At 37.9% G+C, this 25,333-nt stretch overlaps 1 protein-coding gene across 2 annotated transcripts in view; it reads right to left on the bottom strand.

Moving 5' to 3' along the window:
• WDR25 (WD repeat domain 25) overlaps nt 1–25,333 on the bottom strand; it is a 116,011-nt gene that overhangs the window by 11,162 nt on the left and 79,516 nt on the right. For both annotated transcript variants that reach the window (XM_084632031.1, XM_084632032.1), the window contains exon 4: nt 11,995–12,125. In XM_084632031.1, coding sequence (XP_084488157.1) covers nt 11,995–12,125 — 131 coding nt within the window. The remainder of the gene's footprint in view (nt 1–11,994; nt 12,126–25,333) is intronic.

Genomic DNA, 25,333 nt, shown 5'->3' with positions numbered 1-25,333 from the left:
ATCTTAGGTATCTGCTTCAGAAAGAAACAGAGCAATTGCCATATTGCTTTTGTCTGTCAATTTATTTTGAAGTGGACACATATTTTCTATTTGACCCTTTTATCTTTTAACTTCTATTCTATATAGAATAATCCACAAAAGCACTACATTGTGTATCAGCTATGATTGATCTATACATAACATACATAATGGAAAGCTACAAAAGGAAAGAGATGAAAAATTAAGGTATCTAACAATACATACCTTCTCTCTTCCCAGAGGGACACACCTCACCATTAAAACAATCACCATAAACCATATACCACCACCTTAAGTGTGCCCTGCTAAAATTGTCTGTGTTTCAGCTCCCTTTCCCAACTCATCATGCTACTGCTGCAAACAGACCAGATTTTCCCCTCCTCTCCACACTATTCTGGGAAATCACATTCATTCATCTTTGAGGACAAATGCCATGCCAAAATTCATTCCCCAGGAACTCTCTCCCACTCCTGTAATCTCCCCCAACATGCCCTATATCCGAGGCAGGGGGTAGTTGGCATAAGAGCAGGCTACACTGCTTTACATCAGCTGGGAGCTTTCCTATGGCAGGGGAATTCTCGGTTGACCAGTCAGGGCCAGTTTCAACTATTTTAAATGGCTTGAACAATAAATAGTGGTCAGAAAAGGGGGAGGCAATCTGGATTTACATCTCACTGAGCAACAGGTTAGTGCCTCACATCAAAATGATTTCACTTACTAACACAGAGAAAGGACATTACCCTCTTCACCCAGATTAAAAAATATCAAACCAAAAAGTGAAATTATGAAATATAGGATATAGTAATATACAAAATATGCATGTAATTTTTTATAAGACAGACTACAAAGACAAATGTAATAAAAAGCTGCTTTTTTACTTTAAGAAGTGTTGTTCAATCACTAGAACCAATGAAGTAATATTTTGGTTTGTAATTGGGATCAAGGTATATATACATTTCAATTTCATTTTGCAAACATCTTTTGCAAAAATAAATAACTGTAATATCATTGCTATGATGAGCACTCATAATTAAACTTGTTTTGTTCTAATTTAGACCATTAATTTATGACATGCTCAAGGATGCCAGTTTAGGCAAAATAACGAGGAGTCCGGTGGCACCTTAAAGACTAACAGATTTATTTGGGCATAAACTTTTGTGGCTGAGAAGTGGGCTTTTTACCCACAAAAGCTTATGCCCAAATAATGTTAGTCTTTAAGGTGCCAACGGACACCCCATTGTTTAGGCAAAATGTCAGTTAGCCTACCCTACTATGTGTCATTTGTTAATTAAAGCTTTTGCTGCTTTTCCATGTGCAGGTTTATTATACACAAGCCTTTGAAAACGTACAGTCCACTAGCACAGTCTCAACATTTCCGGATAAAAGAGAGCTGCATTCAAAGGCAGTCATAATGGCTTCTGATGTCAACAAAATCTAGCATAATGAAAATCCTTTACAAAGGCAGAGTTCAGGCATTCCTCAAGAAAAGTAATTTAAGCAAATGAAAGCAGTTTCCAATAGATTCTAATGGTCTTGGTAATATGAATAGCATTTAGTAAAGCTAAATTTAAGAGTCTTATTTTTGTACTGATGGTCCATAGCATTTCTTTGCATGAAGTACAGGCAGTGTATGACATATAATGATATTTGATTTTTTAAAAGCCCAAGCCTCAAGTAAAGTGAACTGCATGTCATGCCCCACACCTTGGCCCCAGAGTGACCACCACAGCGTACGTGCATTTCACATTCATAAAGTCTTATTACTCAGGATTTATGTAAGCGATGAGGAAGAAGAATGGTTCTGTGGTGTTCTTAGGAGAGATCTGGGTTCAAATCCTAGCACTACCACAGCCTCCTTGGGTGAGTCACTTAAGGATTAATCTCTCTGTTCCTCAATTCACCACTTGTAAAAAAGGGAAATTAGTTTTTTCAACTCTTTGTTTTGTCCATTTAGACTGTAAGCAGTTTGGGGAAATGACTGTTTTTAATTAGTGTTTGTATATTGCCCAGCACAATGTGGCCCTAATCTCAGTTGAGACTTCTAGATGCTGCACTCATACAAACAAGAAACTGCATTTCAGCATAAAAGAAAGTTAAATTGCACAGTATAGGCGCGTTTGTGTCAAATGATTAAGTATAAATGAAATGCTACCTCAGTACATTTTAAATGATATATTCTCATAATGTGAAATGTTTCATTTCAATCATATGCTAGACCAACATTAAATTTTCCTATGTTTTGTTGTGACTGCAAAACCCTATTTGCCTTCTTAACCTTTCATCACATTTAAGACCAGAATGGAGCACTTTATAAGAGCAAATGAACAAATGACAAATCCATTTATTTTTCTGTTCTCAATCGAACGCATTTTAATGGCGATTTTAATTACTGAAACAGATGGTAATGTCACGGACAGAAAGGTCAGAAACTCCATAGCTTTATCTTCCACAAAAATATGTTCCTTTGGGTTAGAGTACGACACCATGAACCCAGGGTGGGTTTTCCTGTATGCCACTGAAGATACATTATTTTCTCTTTTCTGTTCTGATCACTCTTTGCTGCTGTTCTTAATTCTCTTCTGTTTTGAAAGACAAAATCTTGACTACTGAGGCATTTTAAAAAATATGCAGATGTTGATAAAATGTTGAATGCTTAATCTGGCATTCACCATGAAATGTTTCAAGGTTACAGAGACAAAGAAAAAATGGATAAACTTCAAGTTGGTTGAGACACTATAAAGATCCTGAAATGGCATGTTTTAAGCACTGTCTTTGGAAAGGCTAATGAAACTGGGGGAGAAAGAAAATTTTTATTTCCCTGTTAATGATGCATTACAGAATGCTGTAACCTTCGGAGGACCCATTAAGCAACATTTCATTATGCATTTTTACAAGTTATATCTTAAGACGTTAATAACTAAGGGCTTGTTTACACAAGGAGTTATTCAGGAACAGCTACTGAATAACTCCATATGTAGACAAGCCCTAAGATTCTGATCCGGCAAGCTACTCCACCATATTTGCCCTCCCTTTTCCTAGTAAACAGTTCAGTGCTGTGCAGGCACCTTTTGTACCCAATACAAACATGTATTTTCATATGCAGAAAGGATCACTGGGTACATTAAGACACTTATACACAAATACTACTATTGATTAGCAAATGCCCCTGCTTCATCTTCCTTTGAAGATCTTACCCACAGAATCAGTAAGGATTTATGTCACTGAAAGAGGAATAATCTTTGGATTTCCCCCCCCAAAGTATCACATAAATAAAAGTAAGTACAAACATCTCTACCAGTTTATACAGGCTCCTAACTACACACTTCTTAAAATGAATATGGTTCATCATAAAGCAATTGTACAAGAATGTTTCCAAGGAAACTGCACTGCATTTGCACATTATAAATTTATTACCTTTTAACAGTCCTTTAATGAGATTCAAACACTGAGAACTGTAATAACAATATGCTATGAATAATCTCTCTCTCTTGCACATATAGCTATAGATTATTTGACTTAAGCTTCAAAAGTGTAACTATGTATCATTTTATAGAAGCAAAGACTAAAGAAATAGAAAAGAAAAGCTCTATTGTTATTTCGTCCATACCTGTGCTAATGGGGAATTGTTCCCATTGTTCCATAGATTTTCTAGTATTGTGTTCAGTCTAGTTTTAAAAGTCCCAAACATTACTGATTCCACCATCTCTCTATAGAGACTATTCTACAGCCTAGAACATTTTACCATCAGAAAGAGTTTTTGAATTATATATTTCAACCTAAATATTCCCTCTGAATTTCATCCCTTTAACTCTAGTTACGCTCCTATATACTGTAAGAACATGAGGATATATACATTATACAAAATGCAGGGCTAGATTATGACTAGTGCTTATGTGGCCATGCAGGGAAGTGGGACTGATGAAGGATTCCACCTCATCATTGCAAGGCTGGATAAAGCTTGGCTGGTGTTGTGGGAGCATGAAGGCTCTATACCAGATACCACGCAGTTGCTCCCAGAGGAATGTAAGTAGACAAAGCCAAGGCACTAACCCACATTCACAGACTATGTGTACACTTAAGGCAGCGTATAGAGTACAGACACTACACGCCACCTGGCATGGGTATAAAGAGCAGTACAGATGGTGAAGAATGGCTTAGGCAAGCAGAATAAAGGGATGCCATAACCTTTAAGGTATGTACTGTACATGGCTCTCTACATGCCCCAGGCAGTGCCTTCCACATTTACACTGCTATTTTTAGCAGTGTAGTGTCCCCAATGCTTCCCTGCTGCTGAAGCCTTTCCTCTCTACCCCCCACTGCCAGAGCCTTTCACTGCAATGCATAGCTACACACCACAGTGTGAACTCAAGCTGCTTTTCATTGCAGTGTGTTGCTGCATGTACCCTACATGCCACCACAAGTGTGGGCGATAGAGTTGCCAACTCTGACTGAAGCTATTCCAGGAGGTTTTTTTTTCCCAACATGGCAATGTCATTTTCTTAAAAAATCCTATTAAAATCTCATGGATTGCTTTCAATAGTCACCAGGAGATGGATGCCGACTCTGGGAGACTCCAGGCCAATCCTGGAGGGTTGGCAACCCTAGTAGACAAGGCCACACACTAGTCAGCAGAGTTGGTTGGCAACATTAGGGGGAAATATGCTACACCTTTTAAATGAATGTAACAAATTATTCCACTTCCTATGGAGCCAGGGAGCCCTGAAAGAACTCTGACTTTCTGACCCCGCGATGGTGCACTGATACACCATCATAGTTAGGGACTCAATGCAAGCTATCCCACAATTGTTAAGTAATTCAATTGACCTATTAACTATATGAGGCTTCTCACAAATTCACTGAATTTCAGTTTACTTAAGAGAACTTCAGAATTCTTATAAATGTGCCACTGTGGCACTTCCCAGAGTACCCAGGGTTGTGAGGTAATTTCGCTATCACTTCCCTTTAGCATAAGGAAGCCTTGTCTGTGTCCGCCATGGGTCAACTCCACAACTCCTCCAGCCGTGGGCAACAGAAGCCTACGCGGGCCTTGCTCTCTCTCTCTACAGGTTAGTGATAGGCACACTCCAGCCCCTGAGCCCTCCGACCGTCTCTCTGGAGTGTCCAGCCACGATCCACTGGACATTCACAGTATTCACAGAGTCACTGCTTCAAAAGAGGCAATACACCCCAGCTGAGCAGTTTCACCTCAGATCACCATTCTGCTTGACACACAGCACTTAGATATGTTTATAGTGCAAAAAACTAAACATTTATTTAACAAACTATAGAGATTCAAGTTGTAAGTAGAAGAATTATTGGAAACAAATGGTTACATATACAATAAAATCATAACACTCAATCTAGAAACTCAACTTACTTAACTTGATACTTTCATGTCTTATAGAGCAACGCTCACCTAAAGTCCTTCCAGTGTTTACAGCCAAGCTTAGCTGGGATGTTCTGTTCATGAGACAAGTCACACTGTCAGCTTGCCTCCTCAGTGAAATATCCTGGATGTCTGTTTGCAACCCCAGATATATCAGAACAATCTATTGTTCTTATGAATAAACAGGGCGCCTCCCTGCCAGTTGTTCTTTTCCTGTGTACGCCTTTGTAGATTTTGCAATCTCTTAATCAGCATCTGGCTCAGTATGCAAATAGGCATACATTGTGAGGCACACAATTCACAATGGCCATACAGAAAGATAAACATTTCTTAGAATTTAAAGATAAGGGAGAAATTACAGAAAACAAAATAGAGACAGCAGGTAAATGCAAAATATCTTTTATTGGACCAACTTCTGTTGGTAAGCGAAACAAGTCTCTCTCACTAACAGAAATTGATCAAATAAAAGATATTATCTCACCCACCTTGTCTCTCTAATATCCTCGGACCGATACAGCTACAACTACACTGCAGAAAACAAAATACAGTTATTTGATAATTCTTACAAAGTTTAAACAAATACACTTGCACTTACTTGGGCCCAGGGAAGTTCTTGGAGCATTGTTTAGGAATTACTTCTTGGGATTAAGAAGTGACTTCCTGACTCTACAACAAGTGTGTAGCTTTTGCTTAGAGGTGGGTGGGGATTCTCCTACCTGACAACGTATAAAGTTGTTGTTACTTATCAAGTGAAACCAATGTGTGTAAATAAATTCCTCAGCTCAGTCTGACCGTTCACAATGGCTGGTCTCTCGAGATAGGTGGAAACTTCAGCTCAGTTGAAAGTAGTGTTAGTTGAAAGTGGTATTACAGCTCTAGTGTTGTTCTGATATTATCACTGTGTTCCCTCAGGAACCTAAAAGAAAAAGATTTAACCCAGCTGTGAGAAGTCTGCTGTTGAGAATAAAAGGGGCCCTTGGAGCCGAGCCAAAGTACCCAGGTCTCACTCCCTTATTCTATCCAGGCGTTTCCTGCCTGTGAGATGGATCAGTGATGATATCAAGTTTTAGTCAGAGTAAATAGGTGGACCACTGAACATCGAGTATGCTTCCTATAAGGAGATGAGGCAATCCAACTGGCATGTGAGCTGGGCTTCTTGAATCGCCTTTTCATAGCCAAGTAAAGAAACAGGAAGCCTAATGGTTTTATATTTTAAATTCTCTTTGGATTACTGTATGTTTGTGGGGGAGAGGGGGTTTCTGGACCTTCTGTTCTGGCAGCTTCAGCTCTGAGGTCTTTGCAAAGCTCCTGTGTTGCCTGTGACATGATGTTCATCCCACGCTAGCCCAAAAAGGGTTAGTCTGGCTTAGAAGGGGTTACGTAACCTCTAGGTCACACCTGAAGGAGTATTAGGCTTGATAAGCAATCCCTGACTGAGGATGGAAGCAAGCTGAGCAGGAGCAGCCAGGGCTGGTACAAGGCCAAGCAGTGAGGGCAGAAGAAGGTTGCAGTATAGAAGCCTGTAGTCACTCTCTGGGCTTAGAGAGGGAAAAAGAGAAAACCCATGGGGACAGTAGAAGCTCTGGGATCCTGGCCCTGAGGGAAGGTCATACTCAGAGAAGTGGTGGAGAAGCAAGCTTGAGAGAGGTGGGGTAGGAAAAGGCTCAGAGAAACAGCAGCAAGGTTTGAGACAGTGCAGACCTTGGCTGCTGATTTGAGGGTCCTGAGCTGGAACCGGGAATAATGGGCAGGCCTGGGTTCCCCTACTTGCCATTGGGGAAGTGGTGCAATCTAGGCAGTGAACTGGAAGACTTCCTGAGACAGTTTGAACAGAGAGACTCTGATACCCCGGGAAGGGAAAAACTATAGTGACCTGGCTGGAGGGCAAAGCAATAAAGAGGGAGTGTCTCATTCCTGAGTCAGGAAGAGAAGGCACTGCCACTCCTGGAGCGTGAGATGAGTCTCACTGTGAGAGAGAGACAGAAAGGGGTGTCAGACCAGGCAGAGCTATTCCCCAGACAGAGCCACAAGGAGGCATCCCAGAAGTGAACAGAAAACTCCATGACGGGCCATTTCGTTCAGTGTGGTGTAGTCTTCTTGGCTGACAAAACACAGCTCTGTGTTCCTTCTGACATGGCAGCTCATTTTAAAAAATTAATCTTGAAATGTTCTAGTCTCCGTGTGAAGTCTTTATAAGTTCTCCGACGGTTTCATAGCCTTATTTAATCAGCCCATTATACAATTTATACAGTAATTTGAAAAATCGGTTCTTCATAGACAAAGCTTGGTTCAACACCAGCAGAATGAAATAGCTGTATACTAACTCTCTAACTTCTGCATCAGTACCTCTTTGTTCTTTCTTCACTATATGAGCTTGGATAACTAGCCTGTGCACTTCTGAGGTGTGTGTGTGTGTATACTTTACCATTAATGAAGCAGTAAACAAGCTGCTGCCTGCAGTCATGCAGTTCTCTATGAAACAGTGGTTGGCTCTACTTTGAAGATTTTCACTTTATGTTGCCTTTAAAACATATTAACTAAAGGCCAGATTTTGCCAGCCTTACTCATGTTGAGTAGTACCTTACCCTACACTCAAAATCAATAAGATGCCTTGTGGAGAAAGGTACTACTCAACATACACAAGAGCAGCAAAATCTGTCCTTCAGTGTTTTATATTTTTTTTGATATAGCGTAGATTTGACATTTTTGTTTCTAGTTAGCCAGCTTGATATCTATTGCTCCAGGTTTCAGTGTGTGAAAGACTGCAACAAACCTGTCATTATATATTACTACTTCTAAAACTTAATATATACCAAAAGACGAATTTTAATTCTTGGACAATTAATTAATAATAAATCATATTTAAAGCTATTCTCACAAAGGACAATCCCTTTGTCATATGTATTATACACCTATTTAGCTAATATTTTCCTCATAAATTGCTCTTCTCTGTACACCCTCCACTGTGTCAGTATTCTTCCTGTAATATGTTCCCAGAGCTCAACACAAAATTCCAGGTGCAGGAGTCAGATAAATTTCAGGTTGTGTTAAGAACATTCAAAATAAGATGGCTATTTGGCCCAGGAAATGTAAGTTTAAGATGTGCAAATAAATGGAAAAGCCAGCACATTAAACACAAACAGTACGCTCTGAAGAATGACCACTAAAACTGAGCTTCCAATGTATAATATGGGTATTCTAGACTACAAATACTACAGTGGCACAGCTGTAGTTACATTGCTGTATCGCTGTAGTGTAGACACTTACAACAACAGAAGAGGTTTTTCTGTCACTGTAGTAAAACTACCTTTCTGAGAGGCAGTGGCTAGGTTGACAAAAGATTTCTTCTTGGAAAGGCTATCAGGGATGTAATGAAGGAAACGTTAAAAAAAAAAAATCATTTCTTCATCCACACAGCCATCAGCTGCTCCTTGAAGCTGAATGACAATTTGAAATACCTGAAGATACAATTTGAGGCAAAATAGGACCAAAGCTGCAGCAAATTTGTAAGACCAAGAATACCATGGAAAGATCTTATAATGAATGAAAATGAAAACTCTGTACAGATTTGCAGGACCTTTGCATCACAATTGTAACTAGGTGGGAAGAGGTTCCAGCCACCTATTTTAATTAAGACAAAATGGAACATATTATAATAGAACAAAAAGTGAAATACTGGGCAGGACACTTTATCCAATCTTGAATAAGATCATAAGAGTACAAGACAGAAAAGAAAATGAGAGTATGCTTACTGTCTCACATGAATAATAAAGAAGCTAATATATGTGAAAAGGAATCTGTATTGAAATATCAAATGTTATGGGGCAGGATTTATTAAATATTAATAATTCATGTTTAATCAACAGACTGTTTTATGGCAAACTGGCACTTTGAAAAGTAACTGGAGGCTTTGCAACAATGATGCTTATATTTGTATTTATTAGACATTAGATATTATGCTACAAGTGGAAGCTCATAGTTAAGGCTACGATTTAGTCATGGGTTCTTTAGTACATGACTTGTACTAAATACCCCTGACTAAATCTTAGCTGGGGGCTGGGAGGGTGTGCTGCTCCGGGGGAGCACTGCTGTGGGGGGGGGGCAACCAAGCAGTGGCTACTCCGGCCACCCCCAGGGCCACCCATCCACCATTGCTCCCACCCATTCATCATTGCTCAGGCAGTCCCTGGAGCCAGCCGCACCAGTCACTGCTCAGGCGGTCCCCAGGGCCAGCTGCCCGAAGCCCTCAAGCACTGGCCGGTGCAGCTGGCCCTGGGGCCACTTCAGCAGCACTGGTGTGGCTGGCTGTGGAGCCGCCCAAGCAGCTGGCTGCAGAGACGCTCCAGCAGCGGCCAGTGTGGCTGTCCCTGGGGCCAGCTGCTTGGGCGGCCCTGGGGTCAGCCACACTGGCCACTGCAGAAGTTACGGAGGTTGTGGAAAGTCACGGAATCCATGACTTCCGTGACCTCCGTGACCGACATGGAGCCCTACTCATTGTCAATCAAAAACACAGAGCTCGTCCCTGATTTTTCCTCTCTCAGACTGCTCATGGCACCATTCAGTTGTGATTAATCAAGACATCACCCAGTACATACATTCTTCCCTAATTCAAAGCACTACATTTAAAAATCAATAGGAAAGAGAAGAAACTATGACGGTCCACTCTGGGACCGTTGCACGAATAGGACTGTAAACTACAGATTGCTGTTTTTTAATCAATGACAATAAACATAAAGCTTAGGTTTTAAAACAAACATTCCAACAGGAAGCTCAATATCCATTTCTGACCCATGCCACTCCTTACACTTTCAACACTGATTATCTGCTGCATGTTCCAAGTTAAAATGAGATATTTTTAACAAATTGCTTATTCAGGTGCCTTCCAGACTGAAGAACTTCCACACATATCTAATGAAGTCTCAGAGAACAAAGCAGATAAACATATCTGAAAACAGTGCTTGTTAGGAGCAGGTGTAGACAAGTTCCTTTGTCCTGGTGTGCCTCTGAGCCTAAAACCTGAATGCCAATTTTTAAAATGCTTTACAACAGTTAATTTCCCTTTTTACAATAAACTAATGATTTCTGGGAACTGGATTACTGCCTGTTAACATGGTGGGAGAGTAATATTATCTCTTAATTACAGCCAGACTACTAAAAAAAAGGTGTGCACAAAATCTCTCACAATTATTATGGTTTGCCTCGGGATCAGTCTATGAAGAGTACTAATTCTTAGCTCTTCATTGTTCAACACGTTACTTAAAATAGCTTCTAAACATGAAACTCCAGTACTGGTGAAAAAAAAATATGGTCAGCTAATGACACAGAAATACATCATTCAGCTATTGTGAACTTCATGGTATCCAGTATTGTGGGCTGTAAAATGTGCTGCCTGTTAGGAAATCAGACATTAAGTGAGACCAAAGGACTTCAGAACTTGTACTTAGAAACATCACAGTGGGAATATTCTCAGCCTCCAAGGAAAAGCTCATACTGCAAGGCTCTTGAGCACTCTTGGGTTGTAAGGTGGAATTCAAATGAGAACAAGCATTGGTCCAGGTGCACATGAACACCTCCTGACCCACTTGATGATGTCTCACAGTTTGAGTCAGTGTATGGAAGAGTTAAAAGAGCCCCATTGGTTACGTAGGCAGTGAAAACATAAATATTGCCTGAATCCCACAACAGAGACATCAGAATATAAATTTCAAATGACAGAAAAACTCAACTATTGATCTGTTAGTAATTTACAGTGGTTAATTAAAATAAATGTTTTGACTTATGTGACCTCCGTGACAGACATTATATTTTTATTTATACATATAAAACGATTTCCATTGGTTCAAAAATTACTACCACCTTACCTTCAAACAAGCTGGTGACCCTGCTTAATTCAGTTGTACACTATCTACAGTGGTAGAAGTAAGAAATATCAGGTTAACTGTATACATAGTTTCCCTAACAGTGTTGCAAAGAGAGTAAAAAGGGTATCATTTAACTTCCAAATGGAGAGTCACTAGAGATGGGCACAAGGGACTATATCCCTTTCATGCTGCACAGAAATGTCAACTTCGGGTACATCCTAAATCCTAGGTGACTTGAATGACAATATGACACAGAAAATAGAGTTACGAACTTCATCAAAGATACTGACAGGAATATAGATTTTTGTAAATGATCTCACAACTCAAGAGAAAACAAAACAACTAAAAAAACTTAATAGGTATTACAGGCTATGATGGCAGCCTTTCCCTATGGTTACTAGTGAAAATGCATTACTCATTAATTTCTGACAGTTCAGCCTTCACACAGCCACTGTACTGTACAGTTCTCAGAACAAGAAAAGACTCTTTTAAAGAAATGCTTTTTAAACATATGATTTTGCTCAAGACGGAGCACGAACACTGACTTATTGTTCCCTTTTAACATACAGCAAGAATGAGTGACAAAAACATGCTCTTATTTTCCAATAATCCCATACCCCTCCAAAACAAAGTTTGATTAGCTACCCAACTCGCTACCCTGCAGAATGCATCTATATTAGACAAGTTAAAATAATCTGACGAACAAGGAATGAATCAGACATCTGTTACCTTACAATTCCTTATATCCCAGGCTTTAACTTCTGGGCTGAATCCTCCACAAATAAAAATATTAGGCTCAGAAAGGTGAAACTTCAGTGTGCTGATCCTAAATTCATTGTTGCTGCTAAATACCTGTGTCCCTAAAATACAAAGAAAACAACAGGGTTAAAATTTGAACATGAATAATACTTTCATTAAATAGAATATTGCATTTTTATATAGCAAATAAATATTAAAATAAAATGTAGGTTGCCAAAAGTCAATATGTAAATGGTAGCATAAACATGTGGGATTGTTTTGCCTTACTGAAAAAATCTGGAATTGAATTAACTTTATTCCATTTAGGTGAAATTCATCCTATTCCTGGCCTGCTACGCCATTTGCTGGGCAGTGCCCTTGCACAGACAAGAACAGGGCAGAGTGGATATGCAGAGAGACTTCTGAGTTACTTGCACACTGTGAATGGGGGTTCGACAAAGGTCCCAGTTAGGATAGCATGCAGGAGTTACATATGCAGATCCCACGGATGGGTACTCCTGTGCAGAGGAGCTGTGCTAGTTATTCCAGCAGCTAGAGAAGGGGCTGAATTGAAACCCAGTGGCCTGCATGCATGTTGCAGGGAGTGGAATTCCATCTGACCAGCCACATACATTTTCGCTTGGATTTTGCTTGCTTGGATTTTGTGGAGGAGCGGTGAATTTTGCCCTTACAACAGAAAATAATTTGCATATTCTCATTCTAAGGCAATATCTGTTCCCATGGATACGCTGTTCTCTAAATTTAATTGTGTATGATAATCTTCAAAGGATCCTGTGGCTTAATAGTAATTGGCTTGCAAACAACACTTCCAAATTATATGATTCATAAATTAATACCATAGGAAATTCAGCTACATGAATTTGTAGGTTTTATCTTCAGTTCATTGCTGTTATACTTATCAAATTTATAATGTACATTCACTACAATACTATTCTGAAATAGCAACATATTCTAAGCTAAATGCATTTAAGTTTTCACAATTTCACATTTTATATTCTATTGTATTACACATGGTATCTGCATTCAAGAATATATAACAACCACATACATTGAGAATATATTATATGGTGTGCACTAACATAAGAACAGCCATACTGAGTCAGAACCCATACAGGGTCCATTCAGCCCAGCATCCTGTCCTCTGACAGTGCCTGGTGTTAGATACTTCAGAAGGAATGAACACAACCGGGCAATTATCAAGTGATCCATCTACTGCTGTCCAGTCCCAGCTACTGGCAATCAGAGGTTTAGGGACACCCAGAGCATGGGGTTGTGTCCCTGACCATCTTGGCTAATAGCCAAGCTATCCTCCATGAACCTATCTAATTCTTTTTTGAACCCAGGTATACTTTTGGCCTTCACAACATCTCCTGGCAATGAGTTCCACAGGTTGACTGTACATTATATCAAGACGTTTCATTGGGTGACGCCTGGAACTTGTGTTACATGAAGGAATAAATAACACTTCCTTATTCACTTTCTCCACACCAGTCATGATTTTATAGCTCTCTATCATACCCCCCTTAGTCGTCTCTCTTTCTAAGCTGAACAGTCCCAGTCTTTTTACTCTCGCCTCATACAGAAGCTGTTCCATACCCCTCATCATTTTTGTTGCCCTTCTCTGTACTTTTTCCTATTCTAATATATCTTTTTTGAGATGGGGTGACCAGAACTTCACCCAGTATTCAAGGTGGGGGCATACCATGGATTTATATACTGACATTATGGTATTTTCCATCCTCTTATCTATCCCTTTTCTAATGATTCCTAACATTCTGGTAGCTTTTTTGACTGCACTGCACATTGACCAGATGTTTCCATGATAACTACAATATCTCTTTCTTGAGCAGTAACAGCTAATTTAGACCCCGTCATTGTGTATGTACAGTTGGGTTTATGTTTTCCAGTGTGCATTACTTTGCACTTATCAACATTGAATTTTATCTGCCATTTTGTTGCCCAGTCACCCAGGTTTGAGAGATCCCTTTGTAACTCTTCACAGTCAACTTTGGCTTTAACTATGAGTAGTTTTGTATTGTCTGTAAACTTTGCCACTTCACTGTTTTCACACTTTACCAGATCACTGAGTAAGTCAAGGGCCCCTGTGCACCTTAAAATATGATGAGGACACCTTAAAAATGTGCATCTCACCAGTTGTACAGCAAATCGGACTTTCAGACAAATTATCTTTAATAATGAACAATTTTTTGTTCTATAAAAATTCATGATGTGAACACTTTTTTGCTATTAGGTTGAAAGTAAAAATGTAATAAATTTTCACACTACTTTCTTCACTCTGGAGCTGATCTGGTTGGTTTTGACATAGGAATTGATCCTGACCCCCTCATTGGATTAGCCAATTTTACATGATAATTAGGTTTTACAAGAAGCCATTCTGAGTCACTTTCTGAAAAAGAGTGAGATTTCATTACACATGCTCACTCAGAGCCAGAGCAGAAAAGCAGAAAAAAACAAAACAGTGCAAAACAAAATGTGCTGCTCCCTGCTGCAGCTGCGGGGGTTGGATGGCTGCATATTGTTGCCTGACAGATTGTCAATTCAAAATTTGTAAGGGCTCCTGCAAACACTGACAGGGAGAGCATCCATCCTACAAAAGTTTTTTTAAAATAAAATAAAATAAAATAAAATAAAATAAAATAAAATAAAATAAAATAAAGAATGGGTGGTTAGCAGGCCAGCAGTCCTTCCTTCCAAAGTTACATGCCACCTCTAGTGGCTTTTTCTCCTGGGAACCTGCAATAGTCCCATGGACAGGAGAAGGAAAAGAAGAGATACTCATAAGTAAGGAGGACAGTAGCAGTACCAACAGGAGATTACTCTCATCTAGGCCATCATCTTGATCTAATAGCTGCTACATCCCTCAGCTTGACCTTCTGCCTCGGAAGGATCTTGATTAGTGTGGAATCTTGAGTTCAGAACCTTCCAACACATGGGAAGAAAAATAGCTAGCTAACAACTCCGGTTAAATGTGCTGAATAAGAGTGGATCATTGTTGCTATAAAACAAATACACAATGATTTAATAATCAGATATCTAAAATGTTGTCAGATATAAAACACAAAGCAAATTATTAGACAACAAAAAAAGGAAAATAAGAAATTTATCTCAAAGTGGTTAAAAAGTGGGAAAAGTTGAATATGAACTTTTTTGTTAAACAAGAAGAGGAAACCTGCAAAATATTCACTTTATTAAGATATGTTTAAAACAAGAAACTAAATAAACAAAAAGAGTTGGGAATTTTTATTTAATTCTGTTCCATTTTATATGCAATTTTGTGTACTTTTTGCATAAATACAATAGGCAACTTAACTTTTGTTTTTGGAACATTTCACTCTAATTTTAAGAATAGGTTTTCGATTTGTGGTCAGTTATTTTGTGACTTCTAGCAACATCTTGTTAATTATATTTTAGAAGACTATGAAAATATAAAAATAAAATATACAATATTACAATGAAGGTTTCATATCTCATACCCAAAATGAGCAACTTCAGGGGGAAAAAGATATATAGTTCATTTCCATTCTTCCCAAGTCCAACTTTTACTAAATAATACACTACCTATATGGAGAAAAGTTGTCTTTTGTTAAACCAAATGCAGAAGGGTTTTTTTAATCTCCTTTGTTGATCCCTAACAAAGATATTTTGTCATTTGTTTCTTAGCTGAACTGGGACACAATTTCTGGTAATGTTCCACAGAGAAAACCTACATTCTTCTTTGAGATAAGGGCAAGCTTTATTGAGACTATTTCATCTACCTATACTAAACAGTTCACAAGTACAATTATTACAGTATTTTTATGACAAAGCAAATGCAGAGTTTGGAAGTCTCCTGCCTTTTTTAAAATAAAAGAAATATAAGCTGTTATTAAGATGAAGTTTCTTAGATTTAATAAGCAGCAAAATGGCTGTTTGTAAAATTCAAAAGGATTCTGCTTTTGAATAAATGAAATGTAAAGCATTTTTGTTCAAATATACTTTGAAGTGCAACAGTGGAGGAGATGGGGGAATATTCTGGAATATAGAAGTATTTCTTCCCAACTTTTCTTGTTCAAAATTGAGAGCATTAAAAATGAACTACCAATTTTCCTGCAAGAAATGAAATGTCTACACAGTAAGTAAAAGTAGGCTTTTGCAATAAGAAAATTGTTTTCTCATGTTATATATTGTCACATTGAGACCATGCAATGAATGTGTGTATAAAACTGCCTAGTGAAAGCTTAAAATATCTGTAGTACGTATTTCTGATTCTCCTAATTGCTTATACTCATTGGTGACTGGAAGGCTCAGGGCACTGGTAAAATGATACAAATGCTTCTAGGTCTCTAATTCATATCCAAAAAAGAATAGCAGTGACTGAAAGTGAAAGGAGCCTGATGGTTCTTTGACAAGCTATGTGAAATATGTTCATAGAAAGGCAGTGGCGTAGTCCTAAACTGCACTGTCCTCCTGCCAGCCTGACCCTCTAGCCCTGCCTCCACGCTGTTCTAACTCTACACTGCTTCGTATTCACATTAAAAAACAAACACTCCATCACAACTGGCACCCTTCTGGTAGTCTCAGTGGAGGCGCCAACAATGGAATAAACCAAGGAAACTGAACTGGCTTCTCTTCCCATGGGGATCTTCCATATCCAGGCTGAAGCACATTAGAAGAATAGTAAGGGGAAAGCTTGCACCACTAATATTTGCAGAAAAAGGATTTTAGTCTCCAAAACTGTTAAATATTTAACTATTGCTAAAACCAAAAAGTTTTAAAAAGTACTTCTGGGAAAAATATTGGTTGATTCTATGAGAATGCAATAATGAGAATCTGAATTATAATAAACAATAATGTCCAAAATTTTCAATGAACTCAGCTCCCATTTTGACAACAAAATAAATGGTCTCTCATCTAATCTTATGCTTCACTACAAGCTGAGGTAGATAGGCTTTCCTCTTAAATTACTGGAATGGAACTGACCCAATTCACATCCTCTTAGACTGCCAAGATCCTCCCTCATGTCTGTAGATCTCTCAGTCTCGACTGCCATCTGACTTTTTTTTTCCTGTGTCAGGACAGTACCCTCCTCCCTTCCCTGTAGGAAACGAAATCCAATTATTATATTGCTCAATAGTTTATGGGCCCAGGTTTACAGATTCATAGATTATAAGGCCAGAAAGGATCCCTGTGATCACCTAGTCTGACCTGCTGTATAGCACAAACTATAGGACTTCCCTGAATTGATTTAGGGATCCTGGATGAAGGGAAAGCAGTGGATGTATTGTTTCTTGACTTTAGCAAAGCTAATTATTCCCAACATTCTGTTAGCTTTTTGGACTGCCGCTGCACATTGAGTGGATGTTTTCAGAGAACTCTCTTACATTCATGCTCCCACTGAGATCAATGGTAAAAGTCTCATTGCCTTTAGTGGGAGCAGAATTAGCCCGAGGCTCAGCATATTTGAAAAACCCACTTCTGGAGAGTTATTTCAAATGGCCATACTACATTGCTGAAGAATAGTTTAACATTTTTGGAAATACTTCCTAGGTAATGTGTCTTAGATTCTGTACATCTTTAAAATCCTGCCAAATGTGGACAAAGGCTTATCGTCCAGCTATCCATTTGGATTTAAATTATTAAAACTTTTTAACCTTTAAAATGAACCTAAAATTTTGAATATTGGATATGTTTTATAGTTTTTCCAGCTGAGGAGCTGGACACCCTTCAGAATAACTCCATGGTTTTCATCCTTTTTTTTCCACAAAGCACTTTACACACTTTGTATACAAAACTAATGAAAGGCAGTCACATCTCAAGTGGAGGGTGACAGATAAACAGTACTCAACAATGGCTGGGAGGAAAAAAAATTGTCAAGGACTCCTAGACAAAACCCTACTACTAAAAATCTTGTGGCTTCATTTTCAAAGGCGCAGAGTACCTTTTCAAAAATCACACTGCTGTTTCTTGAGGTATCATCTGAAAGATTCCTACACAGTAAACTGCACACTATTCTGTCTTCATAAGAAGATGGAGAGCTATATCAAGCCTGCTGGGATCATCACCTGTGACTTCTAAAACTGACACGCTTACGAATAAAAAATAAATAATAATAAACTATGTCAGCAGGACCACCAAGACAAGAAATCAATACTAGGTCCCCCACTTGGCAGTGCAAAGTATTACTACTGAGGGACTCTACATGGCTTTATAAAATAAAACAAGCAAAAAAAATCCATCAAATTTAAAGAACTACTTTAAGTCATCTATATTTTCCTTTAAAGCTAGATGTAATCTTAGTAGCACAAACCAGGGTATTAAGTGACCCAATGTATTTATGAGGGAGGTGCATATTAAATTAATGAGCTGTAATGTAATAGCTATGTTAGGCAATTTGAAGTGCACTTAGTAAATTCTCCCGAAGATCCTGGAGCAATGTCTCTGCCATAATATGAAGGACTGAATGGTATCCATGGCATGTAAATAATGTTATCTTTGCTAGAATTCTACATATGTGATTGCAGTATTCCTTTCATGACTTGTGCTAATATATAAATATTCATTTATATATATATATATATATATATCTGTGCATAAACACACAGATATAGAAATGTAAAGAAAAACAGACATGACTAAAGTTTACTGAGCATATGAATTACATTAAAAATAATGGCCAGTAGTTTTAAAAGTGTATGAGGAGTAAATAATAAGTGATATATAGGAGCAGGCATATACTTCCTGCAAAGTTGTTTTAAAACTTTACTGCTTACTTTCTGGAAACATAACCTTTGATGCAGTCATAGAATATGTGGCTATATTTATGTAAATTATGGATGAACTCAACTGTTAAGGGGAGGAAAGAAACGTAGATAGCAGCAAGGAATGATTGAATAACCAGAACATTTTCTCTAACTGATTCATAGAATATGTAAAGGTTTCACAAATGTGATATTATTAGTATAGCAAACAGAAGAGCTGCATTTTTATAATGAAAAATTATATCTAAAATAGGGCAGTGAAAAACAGCAATAAAGAACCTTTGAGATTTTGTAGATTTTGTATCTATTTTTCGTTCCTCCCCTTAACAGTTGAGTTCATCCATAATTTACATAGATATAGCCACATATTCTATGACTGCATCAAAGGTTATGTTTCCAGAAAGTTAGCAGTAAAGTTTTAAAACAACTTTGCAGGAAGTATATGGCTGTCCCAGAAGTGCCTTTTTTTGTATATAACCATTTTTGTAGGTTTTGTATATCATTGAAAAATCTGGAAAGGTGACAAAAGTGCATTTAAGAAACACTGACAAAGAGTAATAGAGCAGCTCAGCTGTATTTTTGATCTAATATTAAAGATCTAAAATTTACAGCACAGTATTAATCTCGCATCCTGCAATAGCTTAAGTACACAGATAATTTTACTCACACAAATATACCCATAGAAGTCAATGGGACTACTCAAATAAATTGCTATTTAAGGGCTTGTGGGACCAAGCCCTTACTTTACAGCATATGAATGACAATTTTAAAGAAAGCCATACTAAAAGTCTGAGACTATCATTTTGACATCAGACTAATGGACAACTTTTAGACAGACTGAGTTAAAAAAAAAATTGAAGCAAATGCTCTATTTTGAAACTCACTAAAGCAGGACTGATCTCTGCACTGACTTTCCTTGCATCTCATCAATTGAACCTCCCTCTCCATCCCATGGTCTCTATCCTATAACCATTACACATGCAAAACTTCCATTGAATGTAGAGAGAGTTTTGCTTGCATTAAGACTGCAAGATTGGGCTATATATTATCTCATGTCTGTCATTTCCATTTCCTGAAGCAAGTACAGAGGATTTCTATGTCAACAAATGCAAAGCTTTCTACCCCCTTCAAGTGTACTATGTATAATACTTTGCACTTACTGTATACTGTACAGTGACTTTCCTCTCAAGAACTCAAATTACTTTTAATAACATTAAAATGCATCAGTTAGTGTACTATTTTCTCGCCTTTTCCTTCTCTTCTCCACTCTCCCTTTAGGCTTCCACAAACAGACTCCTCAAATCCACTCTTAATCAATACTATGAATTTAGTATAGAAGTACATGGTGATAGGCACCTAAGAAAAACCTAAAGTAGGTTATTAAATATAATGCATCTTGTAGATGCACAAAGCCAAATTTCCAAGCAATGTCAATACATTCTCTCCACAACTGTTTGCAATTTTCCACATCAATGTTTTGGCATGTAAAGTCACTTTGATTTGTGTGAGTACACTAAATTTGCATGCACAAATGCAGTTTGAACACACACAACTGAGTTTTTAGCATGTGCAAAACCTCAGATTTGAAAAGTAGCAGATAATTTTAGAAACAAATTTTAAAACTGTGACATACAGTATCTCCATAACTAATAAACCCTCGTGCTTTGGGGCATAAGCCAATCAATAACACTTAGAGGGATTAGGAAGAAACTTCCCTTATGGACAAAGTGACACTCCCCAGGGGTATTGAGGATTGTGAGGCACCTCTCCCACCATCTGCTCTTAGCGTGACGAGACTTGTCTGCCTGCTGTGGGTCAGCTCCCTGAAACCATCAGCCTTTGGCAACATAAGCACTATCCTCACTCTCGCCATATTGGTACGCAATAGGCACATATCAACTCCCAAGTGTTCCGAGCATTCCCTGTAGAGTCTAGCCCCTCATCCACTGGCCACTCATAGACTTACCAGGCCTGCTGTTCCCAAAGGAACAGTAAACACCAGCTTATTAGTTATAAGTTAGAACAAAGTTCTACTAAACACACAGATATAGCAAAAACAAGAATAAGTTTATTATCAAAGACCAGAGATTCAAGTGACAGTGAGTAAGAATACTGGAAATCAATGGTTATATATAAATCAAAATCATAACATGATTTCCAGAGACTTAACTAACATGTTATCCTCCTGTCTAAAGAAGCATATCTCACCCAAAGTTGTCTCCAGCATTTTCAACCAAGCCTGGCTGAGACCACTCTTTCATGAAGCACCTTGCTGTCCGTTTACTTCCTACTGAACGATGACAAGGTGTCTTCCTTGTCCCCCAAATATACCAGAACAAACTTTTGATGTGCACCTCAAGATAGGGTTCCACCCTCCTCCACTATTTACCTCTTCCTGTTAGTTTCCTTCTTAAGTTCCTGCCAGCTCTTCATTAGCATTTGGTTGCCCACTGTGAACCAGACAATACTCAATTTACACATAAATATACATACATATGGATAAACATTTTGAGTCTTGAAAAAACATCCTTTTCACCTTTCCAGCTGCACACCTTAAGAGCATAATTTTCAGTGTATATATACATAACTCTTTACATAGTATCTACACATACATTTCACAATGATACTGATATCCAGAGTGACATTGACGTTTATTAGAGACCTCACATGACATTCTTTGGAGAACCCGAATATAAATACCAGACCCAGGGATTCCGCTAACCTTTAAGAACACTGCCTGTTGACATTAAGAGGTCCCACAGTCACAGACAGGTTATTCTAGTACTGTTTATTCCAGGTATTCTAACACTTTCCTTTGAAATATTTGATACCACCCATTTTCAAAGACTGGACAATCAGCTAGCACAAAATCAGGGAGCACAATTTTGATTCAGTGTCGTAATTTCTAGATTACTAACAGAAAGAAAGAAAAAACATAGAAAGGAGAGGAAAGAGAGACAGTTCTGCAACTTTGCAAGTGTTACATCGTTTTTATAGCCATCCCCAAACTGAGTAGCAGCAGAGGTCCATGAACAAAACAACACACACGCACAAGGTAATTACTTTGCTTCTGTGTACTTGGAGATCAAATAAACCAAGGCACACACGACTAGTTAGATGTTTATGTTGCTTTCTGCATGCATTTAACCAATTTTTCCACCCATTTGCAGAAAATGCACATGCAACTGCAACTGCATGTGTGCATATATTTTTGCATCCAGTAGAGGGCATCAGCTTTTTAAAATCTGACCCTAAATTTGCCCATAGTAACATAATACTCCAGTACTGAATTGGGAAATTACCATAAAAGTTTACTTTAGCAACTTTTAGAGATAAAGGTACTGTATGTGGTAAAGATATTTGTCTTGGAGGGACGTTACAGGATTGTCAACATACTTGTTGCTCCATAATCAATAATCATTTGCCCCATCTCAAAATATTTTTAAACATAAAATTTGTGTTTCAATAAACTAAAGAATATAATTATTTTTTTTCATTATAGACTAATTTAGATATCCTTCTAAAGAAGAATTTTGTACTAAATATGAATTCACAGAATTTTAGTCTTAATACTTTTTTTTAGGTGAAAGAAAAAAGAAATATATAAAATATATAAAAAAAATTTCCAAAGAATCAATACAATTTTAATGTGCTGGATTTTTTTTTAAAGCTAGTTCTCTTCTACAGTTTTAAAAGGGATTCTACATGATATAAGTAATTTGGGACTATTATACTCCCATTCTCTAAATAAACCTAGCAATTTACACACAAAAACTGTAATGAAAATGAGGACAGACGAGATTAGATTTCAATAAACATAGCTGGGAAAAAGTGCACAGGGAACAGAGTTGAGGGCTAAGCTACTAATTGCAGATGGCATTATTATTTATATGGCACCCCGGGTGTGCATTAACTATATTTAAATGTAGTGACAGTGAGTTCGGCCTAGCAAGGAAAGATAATTAAGAACAAAAGCCCAAAAAAGAATGAGTCACTTTTATGAAGATATAGTTGTAACATCTATCTGAAGTTAATCAAAGATGAAATCATCTCAGAAGTAATGAAGAGTAGGGTGGGGTGAATGGTTCAGTGAACTAATGCAGATTCTAGTAACTGGCTTTGTATTTTCAAATGGAAATGAGGCTTTTTATATCAACCTGATTTGGATTCCATCTGCAAACTACTTGCCCTGTTTCTCTGAAAGAGTTACTGAAAATATAGGAGAGAAAGAGGGTACCTTTACAAGTTGCAGGAAAATGAGAAGTTTGGGCTGGATGTGCATGGAAGGGGTCATATTACCTGTATTGTTTTGGAGGTTTATTACCTTGGGCCTGGTATTTTCAGAAGTTCTGAGTACCAACACTACAGATCAACAGGAGCTATCCTCCTCTTAAAATGAGGCCCTTAAAAGATACCAGAGATGCATAAATCTTAACAGATTAGACATATACTATTTCCACTTAGCATACTGAGGTCTAAATCAGCTCATTTGCCACTCATGCTGCCACAGTCCAAAATGCTGGCAATATTTTATTATTAAAATTACCCTTAGAGGCAAAGGAAATACTAAAAATAATTAATCCAAGAAAGAATTATATTTAAATGTTGATTCATGATAGTTCTGTAAGTCAAGCAGCCAGAAGACATAAAATATTACTATATAATCTTAGAATTATATCTCTTAGGAATTTGTATTGACATTTTATAACGCAGCGATTACATCCATATTGATTTAGAACACTGGAATAAATGTACTTTATGTCAAATTCCCATTAGCAATAGCAGTCATTGTGTGCATAACTTCCTGAGCATTGCACCGGAATTTAAGCTCATTAGGTTTAATCAGAGTTAGTTTCAAATTAGAATGAAAATGAAAACTAAAATAACACTGAAATGAGACTGTGGGGAAAAAAAGACGACATAATAAAGTCTATTTGAAATGAAAAAGTTGGTATATTAACTCCACAGAATGCCATCCAAGAAAATTCATTTATACTAGTGTGAATCTTGAATACTCCAGAAACATCAATATTCCAGTTCTAGATATGTGTTTTACAGTCTCGGCATACAGCAACCCACTTATAGCCATGACTGAATTTAAAATCACATGGCATGACAGATCTTGGGAAATCGATTCCTATGATAAGGAATGGAACTTTCTCTTTAATCATTTGTATGATCAGTTTTCTCAGTCTTTTGGGCAGCTTCCTAATTCATTAGAAGAGGACCATTTCATGCTTAATCTGCAGCCACTCTGCTCTCCAAAAGACATCAGACCTCACTTTACAAGATGATTTTTAATTTTACATCAGGAAACAAACCTACTAGATAAATGCTACTTTATAAATATAACCTTTTTAGATATAAAATTATATGCTCATAAAATAAATTACTTTGTAAAACAGTTAAATATATTTCAATGTAGATTAAATGGCCAAGATTTATTAAAATGTATCTCTTCAGCTGGCAAGGTGCTATCTTAGGCCCAAAACCTGCAAAATTTCATTGGCACAGTTGGATGCCTGTACTCATGCAGAGCCCACTGAAGCCAATGGGCCTCCATTAAAGTGCAAGGATTCAGCTGCATAGATGCCATTGCAGGACTCATGAAATAATTACTAAACAAAGAATGTGGGGAGATCTGGAAGATGCACAAAATATGCCCTTCCAATTCTTGAAGCAGCCTGGGAAAAAATGGCATTTTAGCAACCAGAGCAATGAGGTAACAAAAGTGAAGTCCAACCTCAAGTTCATGATTCTACAAATCACTTTTTAATAAGTCAAAAATTTCAAACTTTCAGTCCTAAAGTTAGGAATCTATATCCAATATTTAGGAACCTCTTGAGCAAGGCACATTATCTACTTAATAAACTGTAAGCACCTGCTTAAGTCTATCCCTACTTAGCAAACCACTTAAACATATGCTTAATCACATGTGTAAATCTCACTGATGTCAACCTTAAAGTTAAGCATATGCTTAATGCTCTGCTGAATAAGCATGGACTTATATACGTTATTTCAGTGCTTTGTTGAAATGGAGCCCTAACTACATGAAATAATATGCTCTAGGTGTTCAATACCTCTGAAGTGAGCTGTAGCTCACGAAAGCTTATGCTCAAATAAATTGGTTAGTCTCTAAGGTGCCACAAGTACTCCTTTTCTTTTTGTGAATACAGACTAACACGGCTGTTACTCTGAAATCTGAAAATTAGCACACTCATTTAAGTGTCCTAAATCTGCTATAGAACACTGGACCAGGGGGATGAGGTGTATGAGGCTTTCTTCCGGCAACTCGCATAAGCTACTAGATCGCACGCCCTGGTTCTCATGGGTGACTTTAATTTTCCTGATATCTGCTGGGAGAGCAATACAGCGGTGCATAGACAATCCAGGAAGTTTTTGGAAAGTGTAGGGGACAATTTCATGGTGCAAGTGCTAGAGGAGCCAACTAGGGGGGAGCTTTTCTTGACCTGCTGCTCACAAACCGGGAAGAATAAGTGGGGGAAGCAAAAGTGGATGTGATTCTGGGAGGCAGTGACCATGAGTTGGTT

This window comes from Lepidochelys olivacea, assembly GCF_965140295.1.
Source record: "Lepidochelys olivacea isolate rLepOli2 genome assembly, chromosome: 6".
Taxonomy (NCBI): domain Eukaryota; kingdom Metazoa; phylum Chordata; order Testudines; family Cheloniidae; genus Lepidochelys; species Lepidochelys olivacea.
Note: the sequence above shows the minus strand (reverse complement) of the source record. Positions and strands in the feature narration are given on the sequence as shown.